Source organism: Polyodon spathula, chromosome 22 (assembly GCF_017654505.1).
Source record: "Polyodon spathula isolate WHYD16114869_AA chromosome 22, ASM1765450v1, whole genome shotgun sequence".
NCBI classification, from domain to species: Eukaryota; Metazoa; Chordata; class Actinopteri; order Acipenseriformes; family Polyodontidae; genus Polyodon; species Polyodon spathula.
The window spans coordinates 26730324-26752887 of record NC_054555.1 but is presented as its reverse complement, the minus strand read 5'-3'; the positions used below and the strand labels follow the sequence as shown (position 1 = coordinate 26752887).

Here is a 22564-nt window from a genome sequence, read left to right as displayed (position 1 = left end):
TGAAACACACCCATTGACTGTAATGCCCCACTGGTTAAAACTGAATCGTTCAGTGGAAGAGTGGACTAACCCCCACAAGCATGTGGTATGAGTTCAGTTTTGCACAATGACGTCCCTTCGTTTCAGATTTACTGTAGCTGTGTTCCACCTGGTGTACTAGTGCTTAGCCCACTCGCCACACAGAAGCGAGTATATAGTGTGGACTTTAGATCTCCCGATATCCAGATGACCTGCTGGTTTAGGAGCCTTGGTCGGTCTGGTTCCTTGTACTTGATCATTTTCTTCTGAAATTATTCCTCATATGTATCATGTTTCATGCTTGTGAGGTTACAGTGTGCAAACAGGGTATTGGCTCCAGAATGATGCCATTCTCCCTTGATGCCAAGAGAAAATGAACAAAGCAATCTAGTGTCCTGTCATGAGCACAGATCCCACATTTCCTGTGACTGTTACACTCCACGGCTGTAGTGAAGTAACTTTTTTATTTATTTTTTCATTTTTTTCACTTTACAAATTGTTCTTCAGAAATTCCAGGACCATTCTACCTCCATCGTTTCACTGTAGGAAAGAGACTAATCCTGGGCTCATAACTAGAAAAGAGGGTCCGCCTGTCCACTGGTCATGTTCACAAGCGTTTATTTGAACTAGGGCCAGATGAACAAAAAAAAAAAAAACTTAACCTTTTAGATAGGTGACTACATTCTCCACCGAATCTTGCAAAAATCATTACTGTACTTTATCAGCTGTGCAGTGCGCTGAGGTATTCTGTCTGTGTGCATGTTTCTTTTGTTGCAGCTGTTGCAATGTGTTGCTGTGCACTGGCTTGCATTGCGTCTGCACAAACTAGCAAATCCAAATTGTAACAATGTAATGTCTGCATCTCGACTGAGAATATGTAACTATCCAGGAGGGGTCTGATTGAAAATACTGCATTTCCTTTGTCCAGACTGCAGAATTGCTTTGCTCAGACAGACTGTTCCTCTGTCCTCTGTGCTGCTTGTGCCTATGTTGAGAACAGTTTTGAACAGGGGAAATGCAGCCTCAATCCAAGGTTTCTCCACCAAGTCCTGGAGACTGGGAAGAGACTTGCTAAGAACCAGAGAATCAGATGTGCATTTCAATAGAATTGAGAGAAGTGATTTGATAAGCAGGAATCATCTTTCATGACTTCACTGTGCTCAGTTTAATACAGACTGGGAATGAAGATTGCATTGAATCTAAATTAGCAGTGCTATACTGCTATTTATGTAACTGCTTGCTACTATGTTTTAATCCCGTCGTAAATATACAGTGTAGTAAGGAGGGGAAAGTGAGAAACTTTCACTCCATTTAAATGCTGAAAGTCTGTGAGACTGCAAACCAGGCAGCTTCAGAATCGCAGGCTCTTCTTTTTATTATATCTTTAACTATACAGTTGGGTTTTTTTCCATTCATAGGATAGTCATTTCTAATAAGGTTATATATCACTGCTTTTCCTCTTTAACAAAATAATTGCAGTAACATCAGGCTGACTGGCCCAGCAAACCTTTACAGAGCACAAACTGTGTCTCCCTTCTCTTCAATACGTGTGCCATGTCCTCGTATTTATGCGGTCCTTTGGGGTTCAGTTTGGCTTGGGGCGCATGCTTCTCAAGTTTCATTTTCTTTTAAAACAGACGAGATCTTGCTTTGAGGTCCAATTTAAACATCCTGCTCCAAATGTGGATTTCAGCACTATTCCCTCTAGTACAGTTTGAGAAGGGTCTTTGACAACTGCTGCTCCCTCTTGGCCACTCTGTAAATCTGTTTTGATTATAATGCACGATACCTGCTTATCTGTAATCCCTACTGTTTTCCTCTGCAGCATGTCCGCACCTTGTAAGAAAAATGTGTTTTGAGAACCAGAGGTACCATGTTTTTTTTTTTTTTTTTTTTTCATGGAAATGTAAGCTATGGGGCAGTGGTCAGTCATTGAGTTCATTCATTAATGTCTGCTATTTACCAACGAGCATTCCTTATCAGGAGTTGATGCAGATCTGAGTTTATAGAAACCTATATGTGGGTAGAGTTTTATTATCGACTTCAAACCCCCAAACCATCGGAGTGCTTCCATTCCAGTTTTCTAGGTCTCCCATGTCCGTTTCTCTAATTTATTGTATGTTTACATATCTGCACATAATATGCAAGTGTGTTCATAGGAATTTTGTATGAAACCTTATGCTATTCTGCCGTTGACTTTGTTGTTCCACACACTATGCAGTCAAATCAGTGTATTAAACTTGTGTGTGTGGAAATGTGCGTGCATGCGAGCGAAACACAAATGTTACATGTTTATGAAATATTTATAAAGAAATGTGTGGACATTAATGAATGATGACGAAAGATGGGACAAATACATGCATAGAAACAGGCATTCAAATGTACAGTGGTGAGAGATGATGGTGTTGTGGCTGTCATCTTTATTAGTTATAAATAATGTGTCTGTTTGGGCTTTAAAAATAAGACGGCCACTGATACAGAGGAGAGGTGAGCAGCTCTCATCCAAGTCTGAAACTGGCTGTCCTATCTGGGTCGTTGCCTCATTCACAACAGGGTTCCCTGGTCTCTGCGCTAATAAAAGATTCCTGTCTGCTGGTGTGTATTAGTACTTGCCAATGAGTTACATCCCAGGTGTTACAAACGGGTGGATGCCAACTGAACTTGGGGCGCGTTCTTGCAGTTGAAACATAAGAGTAGCACTTGCCATGTTTTTTCAATAGTAACGTTGTGTTCTGTTTAATGTTGTTGCATGATTGCCACTGCTGCTTTCCATTTTCTTCTGTTTTTTTTTTTCTTATTAATATTTACACAAGTGCCTTACTTCATGACTTCATGGGCGTTGTGCTATGTGCGTGTTACTGTGCTGTGGTATTGGCTGTCAAGCTCCTTTCTTGCAAGAGAGTATCGGTGAAGGAGAGCTGTGAACTGCGTCATTCTCATCACTCCACCTGTGGTTGTGCAATCACTATGGTAACTGCCACCATCATTTGTTGTTGGTTTTTTTTTTTTCTTGAGCTGTTTCAGGCAGGCAATCCCACTCTTCCAAGCATTCCTGTAGAGGAGTCTCCGCTTAGAGCGGCAAGCTCTGTTGCTAAAGGCAAATGAAGACTCCCCTAGTTCCTGAACTTCACGTACGGAATTGCAAATTCTCTTAATTGCTTGCTGTCACCCACAAGCCCTGATTGTCAAGCTGTGTTTTCAATTGAAATGGTTTTAAATATCACCAGATGTTCCTAAAAAAAAAAAGTGGTGTAAGTGAGATTGTATTGAAGACATATTGGGCTTGATATGTGATAGAGGCCAGTCGTTGACTGAGTGGGGAAAGAGGACTTGCAAGATTTCGCAAAGTTTTGCTCTGATGTTTGTTAGGAGCGTCATCACTAAAGGTGGTGACCTCTGTTGTTGGAGTGGTAACCCTGTCTGGCCAAACTGACTGTTTCATCACTGAACAAGATTTCCAGGAGCCCTAAAAGTAAAACAAATAATAAAAAGAACAGGATAGGTGACTTTTTTTTTTTTTTTTTTTTTTTTGTGGTCTGGATGTCTTACTGGTTTTTGTTACCATTTTCTTTTTATATTTGAGTACACAGTCATTTTTTTGTACTGTAAATTTGCCGTAGTTTGAATGCATATTGCACTTTTTTTTTTTTTACATTTGTTAAAATAATGTACTGTATGTGTTTTATTATGGAAATAAACTTTTTCATTCAGTAATTGTCCTGAATTTTATAACTAACTGAACACGTTCACTGAATATGCACTTTCTAGGATGCACATTTCATACGCTGTCTGTTTGGAAAATCAAGAGAACTTTAAGTGATCATGTTGATGATAGCATATTGGCAAAGACAAACCGAATGTCACTCTGGAAATCAGGACTTCCAAGGATGTGTTGCAGTAAGAATACCTCAGTTAAGAAAGGGGAACACAGTTAAAAGGCAAAAATATGCACAAGAACACACAAATTGGACTATGGAACAAATGTCAAAGGTATGTTGCACCGTTGTGGATGGACAACAGCACCTGTGTCTTCTGCCAATTCAATGCTTGTAAACACTAGTGGAGGCTTTGAGTAAATTGTTGATGCTCGTAATGCATCAGTGTAGAAAAATGCAACATGTCTTTTGCACAGAATTAGAAGCAATAAAACAATAGTATTGTTTACTTTAGCAGTATATTTCATATCAGGAATCCCCCATTCGTGACAGTCTTGCTAACCCCGCCCGCCCCCTTTATGAAAGTCTGGATCTGCCCCTGGACAGGGTCGGTAGCTGTTCTGCCATTGACTTGTTCCATACGCTGTATTCAAATCAATGTATTACACATGTGTACCATTTTCCAGCCAGTAAGACAGCTTGTTTGTTGAAAGTGCTCAGCCTGTTGTATGTGCACCTTCATCCAGTTGTACCTCAGACAGAGCTGTGCAGTACTTAGGAGGAGTCTGTGCTCAGACCTGCAATAAAACCGCTGTCGCTGAAGAACTCACCCTGGCAACCGACTGGGACCTCCTGTTACAAAAGGCTGTGTTTGGACAAGCTCTGCATCACATCACTTTTCATCAGACGAAGACTCGTGCTAACATGCTGTTTTATTATATTTCATCACTGCCAACGCGCGTTCTGTTTATAGCGTGTCCATGTGCAATGACGGCATGATATGGCTGCAAGCAAATTGGCAACGTCCGCTTCTGGTAATCAGAGTGTATTACTGGCTAATGAGCATATGAACTGTGTTTATTCCTATTGCACAGCGTACGTATTGAATTGTTTAGTGGAATGGATTCGTGATAGGGGGGTTTGCGACGTGCTTCTAGGACAGCACTGATAAACAAGACATTGGTCTCTTTAGTTTGCTCCTTATAATCTTAAGTATTAATAAGTAACTGCCCTTCGCCACAAAGCTCTGGGAAGCTGTCACTAACCACCACACAACACCAGACCTGCTGGACCTTGTCCCTGTCTGAGCTATCCCGCAGAGCACGCGAGCTAATTCCCTGTAACAAGAACAATGTCGTCATCTGGACCCCGAGCACAATTTACAACAATTGTTTAATGAAAATTATGACTCGTCCTTTGTTTTATTAACTCGAGAGGTAGACTGTTTGTGGGTTGCCATGGTGAGCACGAGAAAACACAGCAGATCGCGATTCTCTCTGTGTGTGTGTGTGTGTGTGTGTGTGTGTGTGTGTGTGTGTGTGTGTGTGTTATTTATTTTGTTTTATTTTATTTTTCCTGTATGTTTTGATCGCTCCGCCTGGTTTGGCACCACTTCTGTTTTTTGCAGAGATTCAGTTGAAATGGGCTGGAGGGAAAGTGAAGAACTGTTCTCAGATACACGGCAGCCAGTTTTTGCAAGAGTCGTGATTTATAATTATCTTTCAAAATCTTGAACATATTTTTAAGGTATAGTTGAATACACGTACAGCCGAGTGCTGGAAAAGCATTGAAAACATGTAAACAAGCAAGCCATCGACTCTTCAACTGGTACCAAACACAGTCATGCAGTGTAGTTACATTACATCAGTTTAGCAAACGAAAGTGGATGTGTACAGGATAGCTGCAAGAATTCACTCGAGGAGCCAGGTGTGCTCAATAAAAGAGCTGGTTTGCTGCATTGTGTTCTCAGAATGAATAGAGTCCAGTTCGGTCCATGCTTCCTTTTTATATTTGCACGCTTCATCACAGGAAGAAAAGAATCCTATTATAGTTGGTTGCTCAATAAAGTGCGTATTTAAAGGAGACGAACACCTAACATTAGTTATACACCCCTGACCAGGGCTGCGAATTCACAATTACGGTAGAGCTATATGAGTCAAAAGTCGATGACCACGGCATAGATCAACAGTATATACAGAATACAGTGCACCTTCAGAGTGTGTCACCCTCAGTGTCATATGTTAATAACGTGCACACCAAGTTTCATCACAATTGCATAAGGGCTTTTCCAGATGTAAGGATTGATGTGTAGGTACAGATGCCTCACATGGGGTAATGAAGTAGTACATTGTACTGGAATATTATTCTGAAATACCTTTACTATTGAGGCCAGGTATGTAAGTCGCATTATACAAATCTAATGTGAAGAATACAAGTCAGACAGTATTAAACTGAGTCAGCCTGAACTGCTATAATGCAATAATGCAAGCATTTAAAAAGGTTGCAAACAGTATTGTCATGTGAGTGTTTAACCTCCTTCCCTTACTGCCTGTAAATGTTAGAGCAGGGAGATTTCGGGGTGGTTATCCAAGTTTCACAGGAATCGGGGTGCAGCTGTGCTTTTCAAACAGGTAGACTGCTAACCCATGAAGAGCTTTATTCTGCAGTTTACTCTTAAAACAGAACTGTAATTGGCTGTTTAAACATGTTTGTTTGTTTGTTTGTTTGTTTTTGGTAAACCATGCCAGCAGTACACTAAAACAACTTAAGAAATAACAGGAAAGCATCGGTTTTGTCCTAGTTTCGGCAGCTTTTGTTTTGCAAACTAATTTCGTTCTGAATAACAACAAATAATGAGAACTTTATGAAATAATTAAACCACACTCACAGCTTCCAGTCCACCATATCAATCATAGAGAAAATGTCAGTGAGTTAAACATTGTAAACACGTTTTATCTGTATAAGCTGTATCTTAGTCTTGGCTGCCTGTTTGATAACAATTGTATCAGGAAAGCTGTGGTGTGTTTGGACCCCCCAAGACCCTCTGTATTGACTCCACTAGCTGTCACATGTACTGGATTCCTCAAGGGATTCAAACTCATAATCAAACAAGTTGAACTTTACCAGTGACGGCCAAAGGCATAAAAAGGAAAGATTCCTCCACTGATAAACCAGAAACAAAAGGAAAGCTGATTTCTGTAGGCAAATTAATTCTGACGTCACGGTAAGGTTGAACTTTAAGGATCACAAGCCTGACAGTGGAGAAGACACAGCTCAACAAAAGGGCTCTGTGCTCCTGGAACGCTCAGTGTACGACTGCATCGAGAAGGCTGGTAAGTGCATTCATTCTGGGCTATTGGATCATAACATACTGATGGAGAGGTTGATGTCGTACATGCATTTCCAGTAGTCCGCTTGGCTAATGTTGTTTATTCACTCAAGAATGTCGTTTGCCTTTTTGTTTTCTGATTGTCTCCAGTGTTACAGGCTGGGTGGGACTGAAGCACATGAAGATCAAGTGATTTGCCTGAAGCTGGCGATCACGCAGTATAATTAGTCGGGGTAGCTAAACTAAGATTTTGAACCAAGCTATAGTATGAAGTCTTTCAATCTTCAGATATATCATGTTGAATGTCCTATAGCTCACAAAGCAGGATTTTAGGTCTGGGGGAATGTAAACAAACTGGGCTGACAACAAGGTCTTTAAATAAGCACAGAAGGCTTAACAATTGAAGAATGCGCTAAAGCCGACACTGTGTATTTCACTGAGAGGGAGCGAGAGAGCGAGAGAGAGTCCCAAAGATCCTGTTGATTTAAATGACCAGAATCATCACAAGCTCATGTAGCACCCCCTGGTTTTACAGCTGAGCGCTGGGCTGCAGCAAGAAATAGACAACAGTGTGAAAAAGCACTTCAGGGAGCAGCTGTTTCTTCATAGAATCATTCAGGCCTGAAATGATTGGCTTTAGGAGAGGCAACATGGAGTTACATTCTCTGTATTGGAGACTTGTAGCAAGATGTCTACAACAATATGTTTAATATGCATATAAAGACAACCCTATGTACAGGAAATTGGTGGAAACCAATTGTGTAGTTCTGTCCAGCTGTGAAGTCTGTCTGCACATTGTCATAAAACCTAGCTAGTGCTTGTGCCAAATTTCAATTCACTTGCATTAGTTAACAGTAAAAAAAAATTGAAAAAGTAAAAAAAGCTGTCAGTAATTTCTTGGTAAATTGCGCGGGTTTCCCCTGAGCTCCTATTTTTGTCATGGAAGAATGAGATCATATACAGTATGCCAGCTGTGCCTGAGTGGGTGCTGTAAAAAGTGAATACAGGCACACAGTTAAAGCTGTCTCAGGGGTGGCTGTCTCATGCAAAGAGAAAAACAATGGCATAAAACTAGAAGGAAATAAATCAGACCATGCGTGTAATTGCTCCTACTTTCACATGCACTTTAAAACACTGTATTTACAGCATGCTATACTGATAGCATGCTTTCCTTTATAACAGGACAATTATAGGCAACCACTGAGGTTTCTTGAAGGCGTGTTAGTTCTGAGTCACCCTGTTTAGGTTAGTGTTGAGAAAGAGTTTCATATGAACATACAGCTAGTGGAATATATAGGTGAAATCATGTCTTGGTGCATTCATATTGTAGGTACTTTGGTTTGCTTCCACAATTTTTCTTTCTCCTGCTGATAAAAAAAGCATCATTCACACATCGGAGACAGATCAAACTCTGTACCAGTTCCTTGACTCCCGCCGAAACATTCCCTCCTGCATTCCTGGCGGAGGGGCAGGAGTGGGAGTGAGTGTGAGGCGGTGGGTGGCATGTTTTCTGTACCACAATCATTGCAAAGAAGCATGCATGCCTGACACATAGCATCACAGGGAGGGTGGCTACTTTATGTAAAGTGTAATGTAATCCCTGTTTTCATAGGATACAAAATGGGCCAACAACTGGATACCGTCCACGCAGTCGGGCAGATCCTCGAGGAGGTAGCAGCCACAGACTTTCAGGCAGAGACGAACGACGAGAAGCTGGAGGGCAGTTCAACCCAGGGGGACCCTGCTGGAGAGTGGGGCAGCCAAGTCGGAGACAATGTGAGGCAGGAGAGTCTGGGGCATTTAGATACTGCAGAAAGCATCTGTCAGGCTGAGAAAACAAACATCACTTCAGGCTGTGAGCCAGCAGGAACTGCTCAGGAGACCGAGGAGAGAGAGGAGAGCTCTGATAGAGCCATGCACTTGGAACGAGAGCCCCCCAGCAGTGATGGAATGGGAAAGGAAGGAGTGAAGGCAGGCAGTGCTGCTCATGAAACGCCAGAGGACATCAAGGGTTGTCAAACTGACTTGGAAGAACAAGACATGGAAGGAACGGAGAGTGCTGGTTTGATGAACAGCGCTGTTCTGCATTCAATGGGTGGCAAGGAGGTGACTGACTCTGCAGCAGACCATAAAGGGGACAGCATGTGTAGAAAAGGAGATCAGGGATCAAATGAGGATGTGAATATGGAAAACGTGGCTCAGCTCCAGAACAGCCCCACACTAACTGGGCAGGTGCCGGTCCATCCTCCAATAAAATGTTCCAGAGAGGAGGACAATGTGAAGAGCTTGTCATTGGAGCTGGCTACTGGAGGGGATGTGCCTCGTTCAGGATTTGAGGTTAAATTTCCTCTGCAGGGGAAAAGTGTACCAGTGGAGGCTACAGATGAGGAGGTGGTGTGTCTTCTTGCTTTGCAGGTCCACCAAGGGAAGTCCAGACTCAAGGATGACAAAGAATCTGATGAGGGTTCTGGAGTGCTTGAGAAGATGGAAAGTTATGAAGAAGGTCCTCAATTTCAAGAAAGCAAAGATATCCACAAGGACCTCCTTGGTGTTCCTCAGGTTGAGAAAGACAAAAATATTTGTTTCAGTGGAACCCTTGAAGAATCCAGCCTACATCTAGTTATAGACCAAATAGCAAACCCAGAGCATGTACAAGTTTCAACTGAGAACACCAAAGAATCTGAACAAAGTATCCAGGAGAGCAAATGCATTACAGAGGCAGGGGATATCAACTGGGCCTCCAAAGCCAAAGAGAAGCCAATTGAGCATCTGGAACAGCAGAGTGGGGGGAGCCCTAAAGATGTCAATGCTGATGGAGTGCTTTTCCAGAGTTGCAAAGACAAACCGGAAGAGGATGCCAGTGCACAATGTTCAAAAGACAACAACGATATTAAAGCTGGAGGAGACCAGCTCAACAGCATCATAGCCAGCCCGTGTCCTTCACAAGCTCAAGAGGCTGGAGGTGTTGGTGCACAAACCCCCTCCCAGTTTAGAAATGAGCAGCAAGGTGACAGGGAGCCTGGTCTTGCCTCCGACACGGGAACGGAGGAGACTTCACCCAGAGAAAAAAACGGGCAAGACCCCAAATCAAGAACAAGCCCACCAAAAACAGTGAAGAGCATGTTGAAAGAAAGTGATCTGTGTTCAATGGGAGCGGAACCCCAACACTGGGCAGAAGCCACGCTGCCCTCCGGCAAGGCTGATCTGGGATTCGGGAAGCCTGTGGAGGTTACTGTTACTGAAAATTCGAAGCTACTGGCTTCTCTGAATCCCGGGGAGAGAGAGCAGGAGCTCGCTGCAGAACAAGGTCAAGCAGTGAAAGTGGCTGTGATGAAAATGACATTCGACACCCCCAAAAAAACCAAGGCAGCAGAGGTGAAGAGCACACCTAGGAAAGGTAAGCACACAAACGACCTGCTGATAATTACAGTTAAACATCATTAATGTCTGCATGTATTAACCCTAAACGAATGCATTCTGCTTAGTGGGTATAAACAGATAAGAATGTGCTATTAAATATGCAAATCCATTATGACACCAGCTTTCCCATAGTGGTTAATTCACTGCATTTTCCATACACAGGTGTAACCACATTTAGTCAGATTTTATTTGGAATTTTTGAATGCTTATTTCAGGTATGTTCCTAGAGTGATTTGATTTCAGTTTCAAATTCAATAATGTTTTGCCATCAGGTGTGGGTAAACGATTTAAAATATCAATTAAGAAATTGCATTAACCAACTAGAAACCGGAGATTCATATCTGAACAAGTAAAAACGTCACCCCAGTCTATACAGATATTGAAATGCAACATTAAATACTCGGCGCATTACTGGAGTGCTAATTTGTCATCAAAACATCTTGCGCCGAAAAGAAAGAATGTTTCATACAATCAGCTGTGAGTGTTTTTTCTAAAATAAAACCAGAAACAGCAGGTCTTCCTGAAACCATGCCTTAACGGGCGTTCTTGGTGAAGGATAAGCAGTCTTTTGACGCACATCATGACATTTGAAACTCGGAAGTGATTGGTTCCAAAATCCGTTCGTGTTGAACCAATGAACCAAGAGGCAGGGCTGTAACAAGGAATGTCTCTTAAGTGCATTCATTCCTCGTCCAGTTTGATCTCAATATGTTTTATTATTTATACAGAGTACACCAGTTTACTTAACATATTCTGTCGCTGAGCTTTCTTTCTTTCATTCTTTCTAGCTATAGAAAACAGAAACTATACTGTATATTATTATTATTCTACGTGAAAATAATACCACATTTAAATATTGTTTAGTAAAATGTATAATATTTATGGCAAAACAGCAGTCTAGTTATAAATAAAGTTCAGCATATTATTCTATTCTATTTTCTCATTCATATGACGTCATAATATGTTGCATATCAACTTACAGACGGCAGACAAAAAGTTTAAAATTATAAAGTGCTAATATGATTTCCCCTAAAGCAACTAGTGGTCTCCCAATGAACTTAAATTTATATGTGTCAGCAGTCAGATTTTTTTTTTATAAGTCATTATGGTTTATATAACTTTATAAGTACGCTGCACATTGGAAATAAAGCAGACTACAAATATTGTTCAATTAATATTGATAACCTATTTCAATGCCGTTTTTAAAACAACCTATCCATTATAGCTCTATAGCCCCGCCTAGTGGACGGCAACGTCACTGCTTAAAATAATAGCTACAGGTGTGATACATGTAGTACACAATATAAAGCAACACTAAAGCCATTTAAACTGATACGCTTTCCTGTGATTATTTATCATGTATCATTAAAAGCAAACAAGAAATAAAACCTGCACTTAATAACTAAGTGCTTCATTTAAATCATTTTCTAGTATCTGTAAATGTATTTGGGATGGGCTTAACACTGTCCCTACTGGCAAAGCCTTTAAATGCACAGGGCGGTGCAGCCAGTATGTCACGAACTGTCTTTGCTAGGAGTGCCATCACAGCGTGCCACAGGGAGAGGCCGATACAGATCTTACCCAGTAGAGAAGTAAATAAGGAAACCCACAAGACGTGAGGAAACCAAATACCACGGCCTGCTGATGCACCCGCGCGTGGGAACAGAGCTAACCCGATTTATTTCTCAATGTTTTGGTAACTGCTGTAAGAGACTAGGAAACACATTCGTATAAATGCATCCATAAGTATGATACAGGGTTTATGTTAAATAAGTTATCAAATGTAAAGACCTCACTTAATTTAACAGCTTTAGTTAAGAGTTCTTTTCATAGTTCTTATAACATTTTGGAGTAAAAACCTTTGAGATTCTGACCCATTGGTTTAACAGTAACACTGTCCACCTGGTTAAAGTAAACGCTGCATTTACATAATGGGACCATTTACGTGCTGTTTGCTATGCAAGTAGTTTGCTATGGGAAAGCAATATTGGAAAAAAAAATAACTGAATACCAGCCATAGCATTCAGGGTTTGCACTTTCCAGGTGGTTAGAGAAAGCAATGCTACAGAGTGGGTATTGTGTTTGAGCTAGGGTACAAATAGAAGGTCTAAGTCGTGTTCAAGCTAATCAGTTAAATTAATCAGAGATGCCAGGCACAGCTCTGTATGTATTGCAACATGTATAATACACAGTCCAGCATATGCAGTTCAAGGTAATGCATTTTGAATGCCTATTCATTTCATGGAGGTGCTTAATTGCCTTGTTTAAGGACTTAAATTTGCAATCTGGCTAGATTTTCTCAGTCGGAGCGGATGGCACCCTCAATTAAAGTTGCATTTGCCCCTTGCAAATTATCAGTAGAAGCCATTGCTCACTCAGATTACAATTATTTCTAGTAATCATGCTGGATTCAGCGATTGATTGAGCTGATATAACTGGTCTGGTCTGTATATTCCAATGAAGCAGACATTTAAAGGGGTTACAGATTCATCTTTGATTTAATTTGTGTACTCACTTAACTGCAAACTGTTAATAACAGTAAAAAAAAAGCCACTGGCAAAAAATACTTTATGTACATGTCAGCAAAAAATTGCTATTGAAGAGCGAGGGTTTGCTTTAGGGCTTATGCTGCAGTAGTTTTGTTTTCCACTGCGGCCAGGGGTGGTTGGTTGTCTGGCCTGTGTAGTGTGTAATTGAAAATAACAAAACAGTATTTTTCATGGCAAAAATATACCCCTATCCCCCATTCTAGATTCCTTGTCTCTAAAACCTTCAGACTTGAGTAATGTGCAATGAAAATAAATCAAATAAATAAATAAATACAAATAAATTAAAAAAAAAAAAAACATAAGTTAAAATGTGTAATTATCCCTCACCTAAATACAACAGCCATTATAATCACTCCAAATCAATATAGAAAAGTGAGATCAGGGGATAGAGACCCATACAAGTCATTGCACAGGCTGACCAGTAAGATGGAATTGGCTTTGCAGTGTTTCACTGGTGGCAATTTTAAAGTTGCATTTAAATGCCCTCAAAGAGATTGCTATCTGACCACACGCTAAGTTTAAAACAGCACACTTTACGCCTAGCCTATAACACCTTCAGAGTGGCTGTTGGGATGTATTTGCATTATGCAGAATAAAAAAAAAAAAAATTGCTTGGTTCACAATAGATGCAAAAAAGGAGGACAATTTTACTTAATCTGGCATGGCAGATTACAGTGAGTCATTATATAAATACATATTTCAGACCCACTCAGTAAACGAAACTGCTGTTTGCGTGGCAGCCAGGGCATATAAATGAGCAGGACAGACTCAGGCCTGGCCGGGCTGGGCTGGGTAAATTTAAGGAGTCCCACACACCGCTCAACCTGGGACTGGAAAAATCAACAGGAACGAAGTGAGGGAGTCGACAGTTATTTTCTGGGTTACTGTTTAATGCACTCCTCCATGGTTTATCAAGTCAGTGCGCTATACCTTGAACACAGGCCTTATTCACTTTCCAGTTTGTTTGCATTCCCCTAAAGGTGGTTTCAGCTTCCTTCCTAGTAAAGTTTTCGTGAACTAAACAGGCACCTCCTTAAAAGGCTTCTCAGGTAAAATGTATACTACTATATTTGGAGACACCTCGTTTACAGAGAGTGAGTCATAATCACTCTCACTCTGAACTAGCACTACAAAAGGGTTACGCGTTTGGAGCGCCCGTCCATGCTCATACACCAATCCCCAAACCATAGGGCTCCAAATCCCGCTAAATTATGATTGGCTAGGCAAACCGTATGTCCCATGCCTGCTAATCGGATTTTGGCAAAGGGTAGTCGGGGGCGGGGAGCAGACTGGGCGTTGCTTCCGGCATTAGTGATCCGGAGAGAAAAGAAAAGGCGAGCGAGCAGTTAGTGCGGCAGGGAGGCAGAGAGTAGAGAAGAGCGGTGCTGGGGGAGAGTTATATGATTTTAAATTTATAAAAAAAAAAAAAAACAAAAAAAAACAAACTCTTGGCAGGGACCATTGTTTTACGCAACCAGGTAAGATTTGACGCCTTTTATGAAATCTTTTCGTGTGCTAGGTTTTGATTGAAATGAAGGGATGCTGTCGCGTTACATTCAGTATGACTGAGATCCAGATCATTTTGTGGAAACGGTTTATTTACCGGGAAAATATACCCGTTTTAGTTTAGGAAATATCGTAGTAATGGATGGTGTACATTGAGTGAATTGGTTAATTTAAGGCAAATGGTGTGACTCTAATGAAGATTAGTCGGACCTTGAGGTGGTTTTTTTCCAATTTGTTTTGGCAGAGATTCATTCAATTAGAGCGAGCGAGCGAGGGAGTTTGCGATATTTCCAGCCGGTTTATTTTAGTATCGCAAGTTATTTATTTTAAAAAGAGAGGATAATACTCGTGGCGTGCCATGTTGGGTTGGCCATTCGTGTGGGAGACGTTAGAGACGTTCGAGTTTTAGAAATTTTGAATTGTTGAATGGAACTGCGAGCCCTGTGCAATGTGGAATGCGTGACCGGCATGCGAGATGTCTGCATTGACTGTGTGTGTGTGTGTTTAAAAATTTAGCTGGTCCTTTACAGTCTAACTAGTAGTATTAATGAATGCGTGAACATGGTATTTTTAGTAGGATAGATCGCTTATTAAAATGTAAGTACAGTATGCAGTTTGTAACCTAAGGCTGTCTAGTGGTGTAGCACTCACTGTACATTGAATAATACAGGCATGATGTCACTGTTTCCCTCTTTTCATATCGTGATAGCAAGGCAGAGGGTTCTCTCTTTTAGGCGAGCGCATGATTATTAATGTTGGTTTAGGTGGGTGTCCTGTAATATAGCTGCATTCTGACACCCAGCAGAAAGAACGCTTATGTAATGGAACCGCCTTGGGGCTACATGCATTTCTGATCTTGCATCTTCCAGCTATGCCGGGGAGTCTCACACTGTCGTATGATCTACACAGTAACTTGCAGCGATTTATTGGAGCAAGAAGCATGGTACATTAGGAAACTCTAAAAAGCTGGAAGCAGAAAAGGAATACGCTAGACGCTTATGGTCTGTAAATGTTGTTTTTTTTTTTTTTTTTTTTTCGGGAAAGAAAAGAACCCGTGTGTTGACAAAGGACTGCATGCATGACCGCCAAATCGAAAGCGTTGCTGTAAAGGCATCCTATAAAATGATTTATTATTAATGGTAAAATCTGTTCGGCCAAGCAAAATGCACTGTCTCGTTTTACACGGATCGTAAAATATATATATATATATAAGCCCTTCCCTCTTACATTTTATGTCTGTTTATTCAGCTAATGATGTGCTGTAGAGACTCGTCTAGGACCTGTCATGGAGGCGTGTAGCTAGACTCGAGGCCAATGCAAAGCGTTGTGGGAGCAATAATTCTTAAATAAACAGACTAAATTAAATGCTTTTGTGCTGCTAGGCACAGGAGCCCAAGAACATTGACATCATTTAATAAAGAAAAGCGTGTTTTTGCTGCGGGTGTGTGGATGTTTGTTTCCCCCACTTTGTGTGCCTGGAATTTCAAACGGCTCACTCAAGCGCGATTTCTGCTGACCCGGATCAGCCCATCATTATTACTATGGTCTATTTATTAGGAGCGCCATCTGACAAGCTTATTGAGGAGGCCGTTAGGTGGAAATAAAGATTTGGTATAATGAATCATTCCAAGGGTTGCACCTGTCATTGTATGCCGTGGAATATGTATAGAATTCCACCACAGTTTTATTGTTCGTTTTGGATTATTTTGTCTCTGTATTCTTAGAAATTATATAATGCAATGGGATTTCCAGATGTGCTTCAACAAGGCAGGCTTTTGAAAAACCTACACGGGAAACTCCCAATAACAAAACACTTGTGTTTGGCAGTATATGGGACTGGGTGTGTGCTGCTCAGTATATGGGACTGGCTGTGAGCTGCTCAGTTTTTGCTTTGAACGTTCAGATTGTGTTACTATGGCTTTTACAGTGGTTGTCTGGATATGATATGTATTCCAGAACCACTGCTGTTCAAACAGGTAGCCTACACCCTCGAAGCGCTGCTATGTTTTGTTTCTTTGTTTAGTCTACCTGGCATCATTGTTCATGAATAGATCCCTTCCTACTATTAACCCTAAAAGGGAGAGCAGTTTGAATCTCTATTCTCCCAACATTTATTCCTATACAACTGCCGCTTTTCTTGTTCTGCGCTGTCTGCCTGAATAGTGTTTGCATATGAAGATCTGCTCAGTCTTTATTCTGATGGAGCCTGCTTAGATGATGTCGGTGGGAGATGTATTGCATTGATCGTGGTCAGATCTAGACTTGCAGTAAAATGCTATTGCAAGAAGAGAATATTCAACTGTCGGCATTTAGAAAAAGTCACGTCATGTATGTAATGAAGCCTGCACTGATGGAAACAGTGTAGGTGTCTCGAAGCAAAATATTACTATAGAAAGAAGTGTGGATTGATGGTAACTTTCAATGAAGAAACAAACCCACACGGCTCTCCAGCCCAAAAGCACATGTGCTGCTGTCTGCTAAGCATTTGCTTGTGGCTGCTCGCTATTCTGTACTTGTATACAGGGCAAGGTTTAAAGAAAACAAAAGAAAAGCAAGCCTTCATTCAGATTAACAGTCCGATCATATTCTCCGTGTTGGAATGCATTTCTCAATCTCTCGCCTCTTAATGCAAGTCCTGTTTTAAATGACTCTTGAGGGATTTTCCTGGATAGGTTTCTGCATTGCTGGGTTTAAAGGGATCTACACACTGAGATTGGCTTCTCAAGTCCAAGTTAGTAATTAAGTGGTTCATTTTACCTGGGATAAAGTTATCTGTGCTGAATTACAACAAAGTGGGTTTGAGCCTCTTGTTTAAACATTACCAGTCTTGTTTAAAGCCACAGACGTGTTGACCTGAAAATGTTTGCAGGAGTTCACTTTGAGGCAACAGAAGAGATGCATTGCACAAGTTCATTTCACACTGTTGTCTCTTTCAATGCTGTGGGCATCTGCTGACCATCTAAACTGTATGACCTTAAATGGCAAATCACTTGTGCAGCCTGGATTTAAACAGTAGGGTGCTGATGAGTTGAAGGTGTTCCTTTCTTGAAAATGTAGAAGGACCAGTGAAAAGGAAAATGACAACGTGGGATAGTTGTGAAAAGGGCTTGAGTCTTTTTCCTTGCTTGGTTGAACTCTGTTCTCTAATGTAACTTTTATTATTTATTTCTTAGAGACGCCCTTATACAGGGATACTTACAGTTGCTACAAGTTATCATAGTGCGAAGTATCACCTTATAAAATATCACTTAGGGGTTAATGGTCAGGTGAGCATCTCCAAGCACTTTCCAGCTAGAGACTGGAAGTCCTTAAAAGCCAGGGTGAAACTGATGACCCAAGACTTGACTTGAACTTAAGTGTCCTTATCACATGCTTTACTTGGGGTATTGTGTAGCATGGTTTGGGAGCATACGACGAGAAGCCCCTCTACACTGGGGTCTTGTGGGCTGGTAGATAAAAGAAACTGGGGGTGTAGTCTAATAGCAAATGATAATACCTTGCTAGGGAATCCTGGATGTAGGAATCTGGGCAGTTATTTTTTTATATTCCTTGCTTATCTGTTTATTCAAGTACTGTGTGCAGCTGTCAGGCTGGGATTTGCCTAGCCCTTCTCCCACAGTGTGGGAGTGCCTGTGTGTGTTCAGATCAGACTGGCAGATGAGGACATCTAGTCTGAGATGATCTGTCTGGATTAAGCCAAGGGGAAATCTTTAAGTGCTGTGTGAGTGACTTGGCAGGACTGAGAGGCATGAAGCAAGCAAGTGCACTCACAGGGTCAAACACAAGCAAGCCCACACCTGTAATGGTATTTTTCTACTTGTGAGGACCTGCCACATTATGTTACCCAATGCTGTAATATCATACAAATGAACCTACTGTAGCTTTTTACTGTAGATGAACTGTTAACAAACTGAATTGAAAAGAGAACGAACAAACAAGTCAATTGTAAGAAATGCAAACTGCTTATTTATAAATAAAAAAATAAATACAATGTGTGTCGTCTCGGTAGCATTGAATCTACGAAAGCCAGCAGGTATTATGTTGGCTTCTCCTGTTCTTGTGAATAGCTGTGTGTTACTGGCCCAGAGGCAAAATCTGCTGAAGGGTCTTTTTATTTTTCATTACCTTCCCTCTTCTATGATTTGACCAGTCTCTGATGCCAAATGCCCAATTAGGTTTACTTCTTGAGTAACAGATGAGCGCATTTGCCTCTTTTCAGAACTGGCAGGTGCAAATGAATATCCATGTAAGGCAATGCTACTGCAGCTGAAATCTGCTCCCTTCTTTTCTAATGTTGCAATGCAAGGCATTTCTGGGTTCAAGTTCCTCAACGTTTTCTGATACTGAACGGAGCTGTTGTCCTTTCTTGTGGAAATATATGAGCAATGTTTGTATTTCTGTTTGTTGCAATGTAAAATGACAGATATGAAATTTAGGCTTGTCTTGCTTTTGAGTGATTCCATCCAAATCCTGACTGCTGTTTTTGTGCCCATGTGGAACAGAATGGTGCACTGGGTCAGATGTGTAGCTGGAATAATCCACCTATCTGGCAGCAGACAACCTATTGCTTTTCTCCAAGACTGGTTTATAAATAGCTCTTCACTGCCAATGGGATAAACGAACAAGCTTGGAGTGAGTCATGCATGAGCTGTCGCTGAGAGCTGACTGCATCAAAGATGTGTGTGTGTGTGTTTGACATCCATGCTTGGCTGAAAAACAAAACGTAATAGTGTGACTGGCTTGTCGTCAAGATTTTTGTTCCCAAAAGTGCCACCATGATGAGCAATCGGGCCTTAAAGAATATGCTGTTTCAGGTAACTGGTTTGTCCTGTGTGATGGCTTGGATCCTGTACAGCAGTCTAATTGCTGTGTACCCACTGTACAGACCTTTTTCACTGTCTGAACTGCTGTTGTAAGCGGTCTGAACTTCAGCACCCTCTAAACTGTACTAGCACTGTGATAAAAATTGAGAATCTTTCTCATTCTCATTGTAGTTGTCTTGTGGTGTTTTGAAGTATAGCGCTGCACTACAGCGGACTGTTTAATAAGCCGTCTTGTAGTTGTTGCAAGGTCTGTTTTTTGGAAAGTGCTAAAACTGCGTCTTATTCTCTGCACTTTATGTAATGGCACTTGGATTTGATTTCTGTGAGTGTAACAGGTGGTGAGTGGGAGGTTGACTGGCTGAAGTTTCTTTAGAACCTTTTAAGTCCAGCCTCGTCGAGTGTAGTTTTTGAGTTTCTGTGCTTGTCGCATTTGTCAGTTCTGGGTTCCTGTCCAAAAGATGAGGATGGAATTCACCGCTAAAGGGAAAGGAGGAGCGTCTTGCTTCCGGAAGAGAAGACATCCCAGACCATGCTCTGATGAAGGGTGTACTGTAGAGGAAGAGAGATTGTGCTAGAATGTGAAGTTGCAGGCTGTTTAAGGTAGTGTTGAGGACAGAGGATATATTACTATTCAACTGTACTTTTTAATTGACTATTGTGAGCACGGCTTTATACGTAAAGTCCACCTCTGTAGAAGGGTTTACTCAATCTCCCATAAATCGCCTGGATATAATAATCCTACATTTCAAAACATGTTTGAATCCAACTTCTGCACTGTGTTGCAGTCACTCTAAAAATGACAGTGGTGTGACTGTAGTACCAGTACACAGTACGAGCTGTGTGAATGGGTGCTTCATCTAGAAACCAACTTGGTATTGAAGTTGTTTTCTGGTATATACCTCGAATGCTAATTTAGTTCAAATTGTATCATTTTTGCATTAGTTTCTTAATGTTTTTTGTCAATAAACAGTTTGCGTTATGTTTTCACATCGCTCTAATGTGGTCTGCATGGAAACACACTGTACTCCATATGGCTTTATTACCCTTTGCATTACGTGTACAATCCCTGTTTTAGATTATCCTTTGAAGTCACCAAATGGGTTCAGACTTTTGCATGCTTGAAACAATGGCTTGTATAAATAGAAGTGCGGTATCACTGTCTGATTTTGACAGGAGACTGATAAGGACTTGGGAGGATGCCGTCTTACTGTAGGTTGTTCCCTGGGATTTGACATGCTATTTTACTTTGTGCTAATTCAAATGTTCTGCCACAAACACTAGTTGTAAAGGTTGTTGCATTAGAAGTCAGTGTGCCTGTTTCTAGTAAAATCAGTCTGAAAACACCATTTGCTTCCTGATCCAACAGACTGATGTAAACACTAAATCGAGGCATTCTAATTTGAGGTGAAATGGAAGATGATTGTGGGTCAGCTTTCAACAGAAACCCTTTGTTGTACTGCAAGCATGACCACTAGTATGTGAATTGTTGACTTATGGGTTCGTCTCGCACGGTCTTCAGAAGCTGCGTTCTGTGTACATCATTAGTAGGCTTCCTGGTGTTGCACACGTCTGCATTGTTAACTTCAAAAGTCTGGAGCACATTGTCTACACACGTAGTTCCCTGTTTTGGTGGGCTAGGAGTCAAGTGAACCACCTTTCCTTATTTTATTTATTTTTCTTTGAATAAAGGAACGATCCAGCCTGTCTCCAGATCAGAGCAAGTTTTCTTTTCTAAGAAGCCTACAGTACACTGTGTTGTGGTGCTGTAGCTGTTTTGAGAGGGCAGGGAGCCAGACTCCCTGTGGGACTGTGGACAGCTCTTGAAAGAACCTCCTTGGTCCCATCCAGCTGTAAAAGACTTTGTACAAGCCTTGATGGAAGCAATTCAATGAGTTGCTGTAATGTTTGTCTGTGTGCCAAGACTGTCTTGAATGAAGCTTCATGAATTCATAATTCTATTGTCCTCTGCGCTGTGTTACACATTCTCATAATGTAATTTCAATTAAAATCTTCTGTTTTGTCAAATAATTTGGACGATATTAAGAGTCTTTTGCCTTTTGTTATCTAATGAGTGAGCTTCCTGTCACTTTCACCCCTTCAGCTAAGTCATGCTCTGCTCCAGTGATATTAATTACGGCCGTCTCAACCAGGTGCAATCTGTATGCTTTATCAAGGCTGTGACACGTGGCTGCTCCTGCTGGTGATCAATCACTAATGTAAGTTCCTGGGTTTTAAAGGGGGTGGATACCGGTGCACTTTATTGAACTCCCTGATCAGAATGTGGATCCTGCTAATCGCACTGTGTGTAATGTGGGTCTCGAAGCTGTACACTCCCAGTCTGCAAACACTTCCAGAGAAGTGATAGTGTGTCGGCCAAAAGAGAGACCGGTTCTGACATGGCGTCTAGCGTTAAGCAATCTTCGAATTCTGTCCCAGCTACTTTTCTTTTAATAGCATTTGCAGTAGTGCCCCGCGGTAGAGCAGACATCTGTGGGCCGGCTGTGGGTGATTTCCATGCTTGCAGTATTGTGAAAGATGTTTGATGTGGCATCTTTTTAATGTGTTGAAGATGTCTCCCTTTTTTTTTTTTTTTTTTTTTTTTTTTTTTTTTTTTTAAGTGAAAGCAGGTAGACCTGATGCTTTTCAGCATGTTGTGGTAATGTAGTTCATCTGCTTAACTCTGCCCCTGCTACTTTTAACTCAATATTTCAGCTTTTATGAGACTGTGGTGTGCTGCAAGCAAACTACAAAGTAGGTTTGATTCTAAAAGTAATGGGCTGAAGTGTTTCACTTGATTCATTCTCACAGCGCTAACTGTTCTCTGCAACCCAGCCCTGCCCCCTGATAACAAATCCATACAGTGCTTTGAAGCATTTGCTGGTCTTTGTCGTGAATGCAAGCCTGCAGAACACGGAAAAGCATGGGAATGTGCAGTAAAGTGTCATCATGATTTAGACAGATGCTTTTCCCGGTAAGATTTGAATCACATTAATAAATTGTTGCATGTTCTAAGATAGTCGCTATACTGACTCTTGCCCTGCTGCCGAGTGGTAATCCAGGGGTGGGATTAATTAGGTTTCCCTGGAAACAGCAGTGTTTTGTTTTATTTTCTTTAACATTTCCTTTTAGATTTCCATTTAAGGAGTCCACTCTCCTAGAAATCCAGCCCTGGTTCTGGATGGAAGTGTTCTCATAGCATATTTAGCAGGTTTTAAATAGCTGCATTTGTACGTACTTCACAACATGGAACAGTAGTGTTATCTG

At 41.2% G+C, this 22564-nt stretch overlaps 1 protein-coding gene across 2 annotated transcripts in view; it reads left to right on the top strand.

The window, feature by feature from the left end:
• The first annotated feature begins 8877 nt into the window (after positions 1–8877).
• LOC121296998 (coronin-1C) overlaps positions 8878–22564 on the top strand; it is a 38637-nt gene continuing 24950 nt past the window's right edge. Inside the window, exon 1 of one of the 2 annotated variants that reach the window (XM_041222991.1) lies at positions 8878–10399. In XM_041222991.1, the coding sequence (XP_041078925.1) occupies positions 8917–10399 (1483 nt within the window). In that variant the 5' untranslated portion in view covers positions 8878–8916. Of the gene's footprint in view, positions 10400–14288; positions 14450–22564 lie in introns of those variants that run through there. The other variant, XM_041222992.1, reaches the window with a different exon arrangement.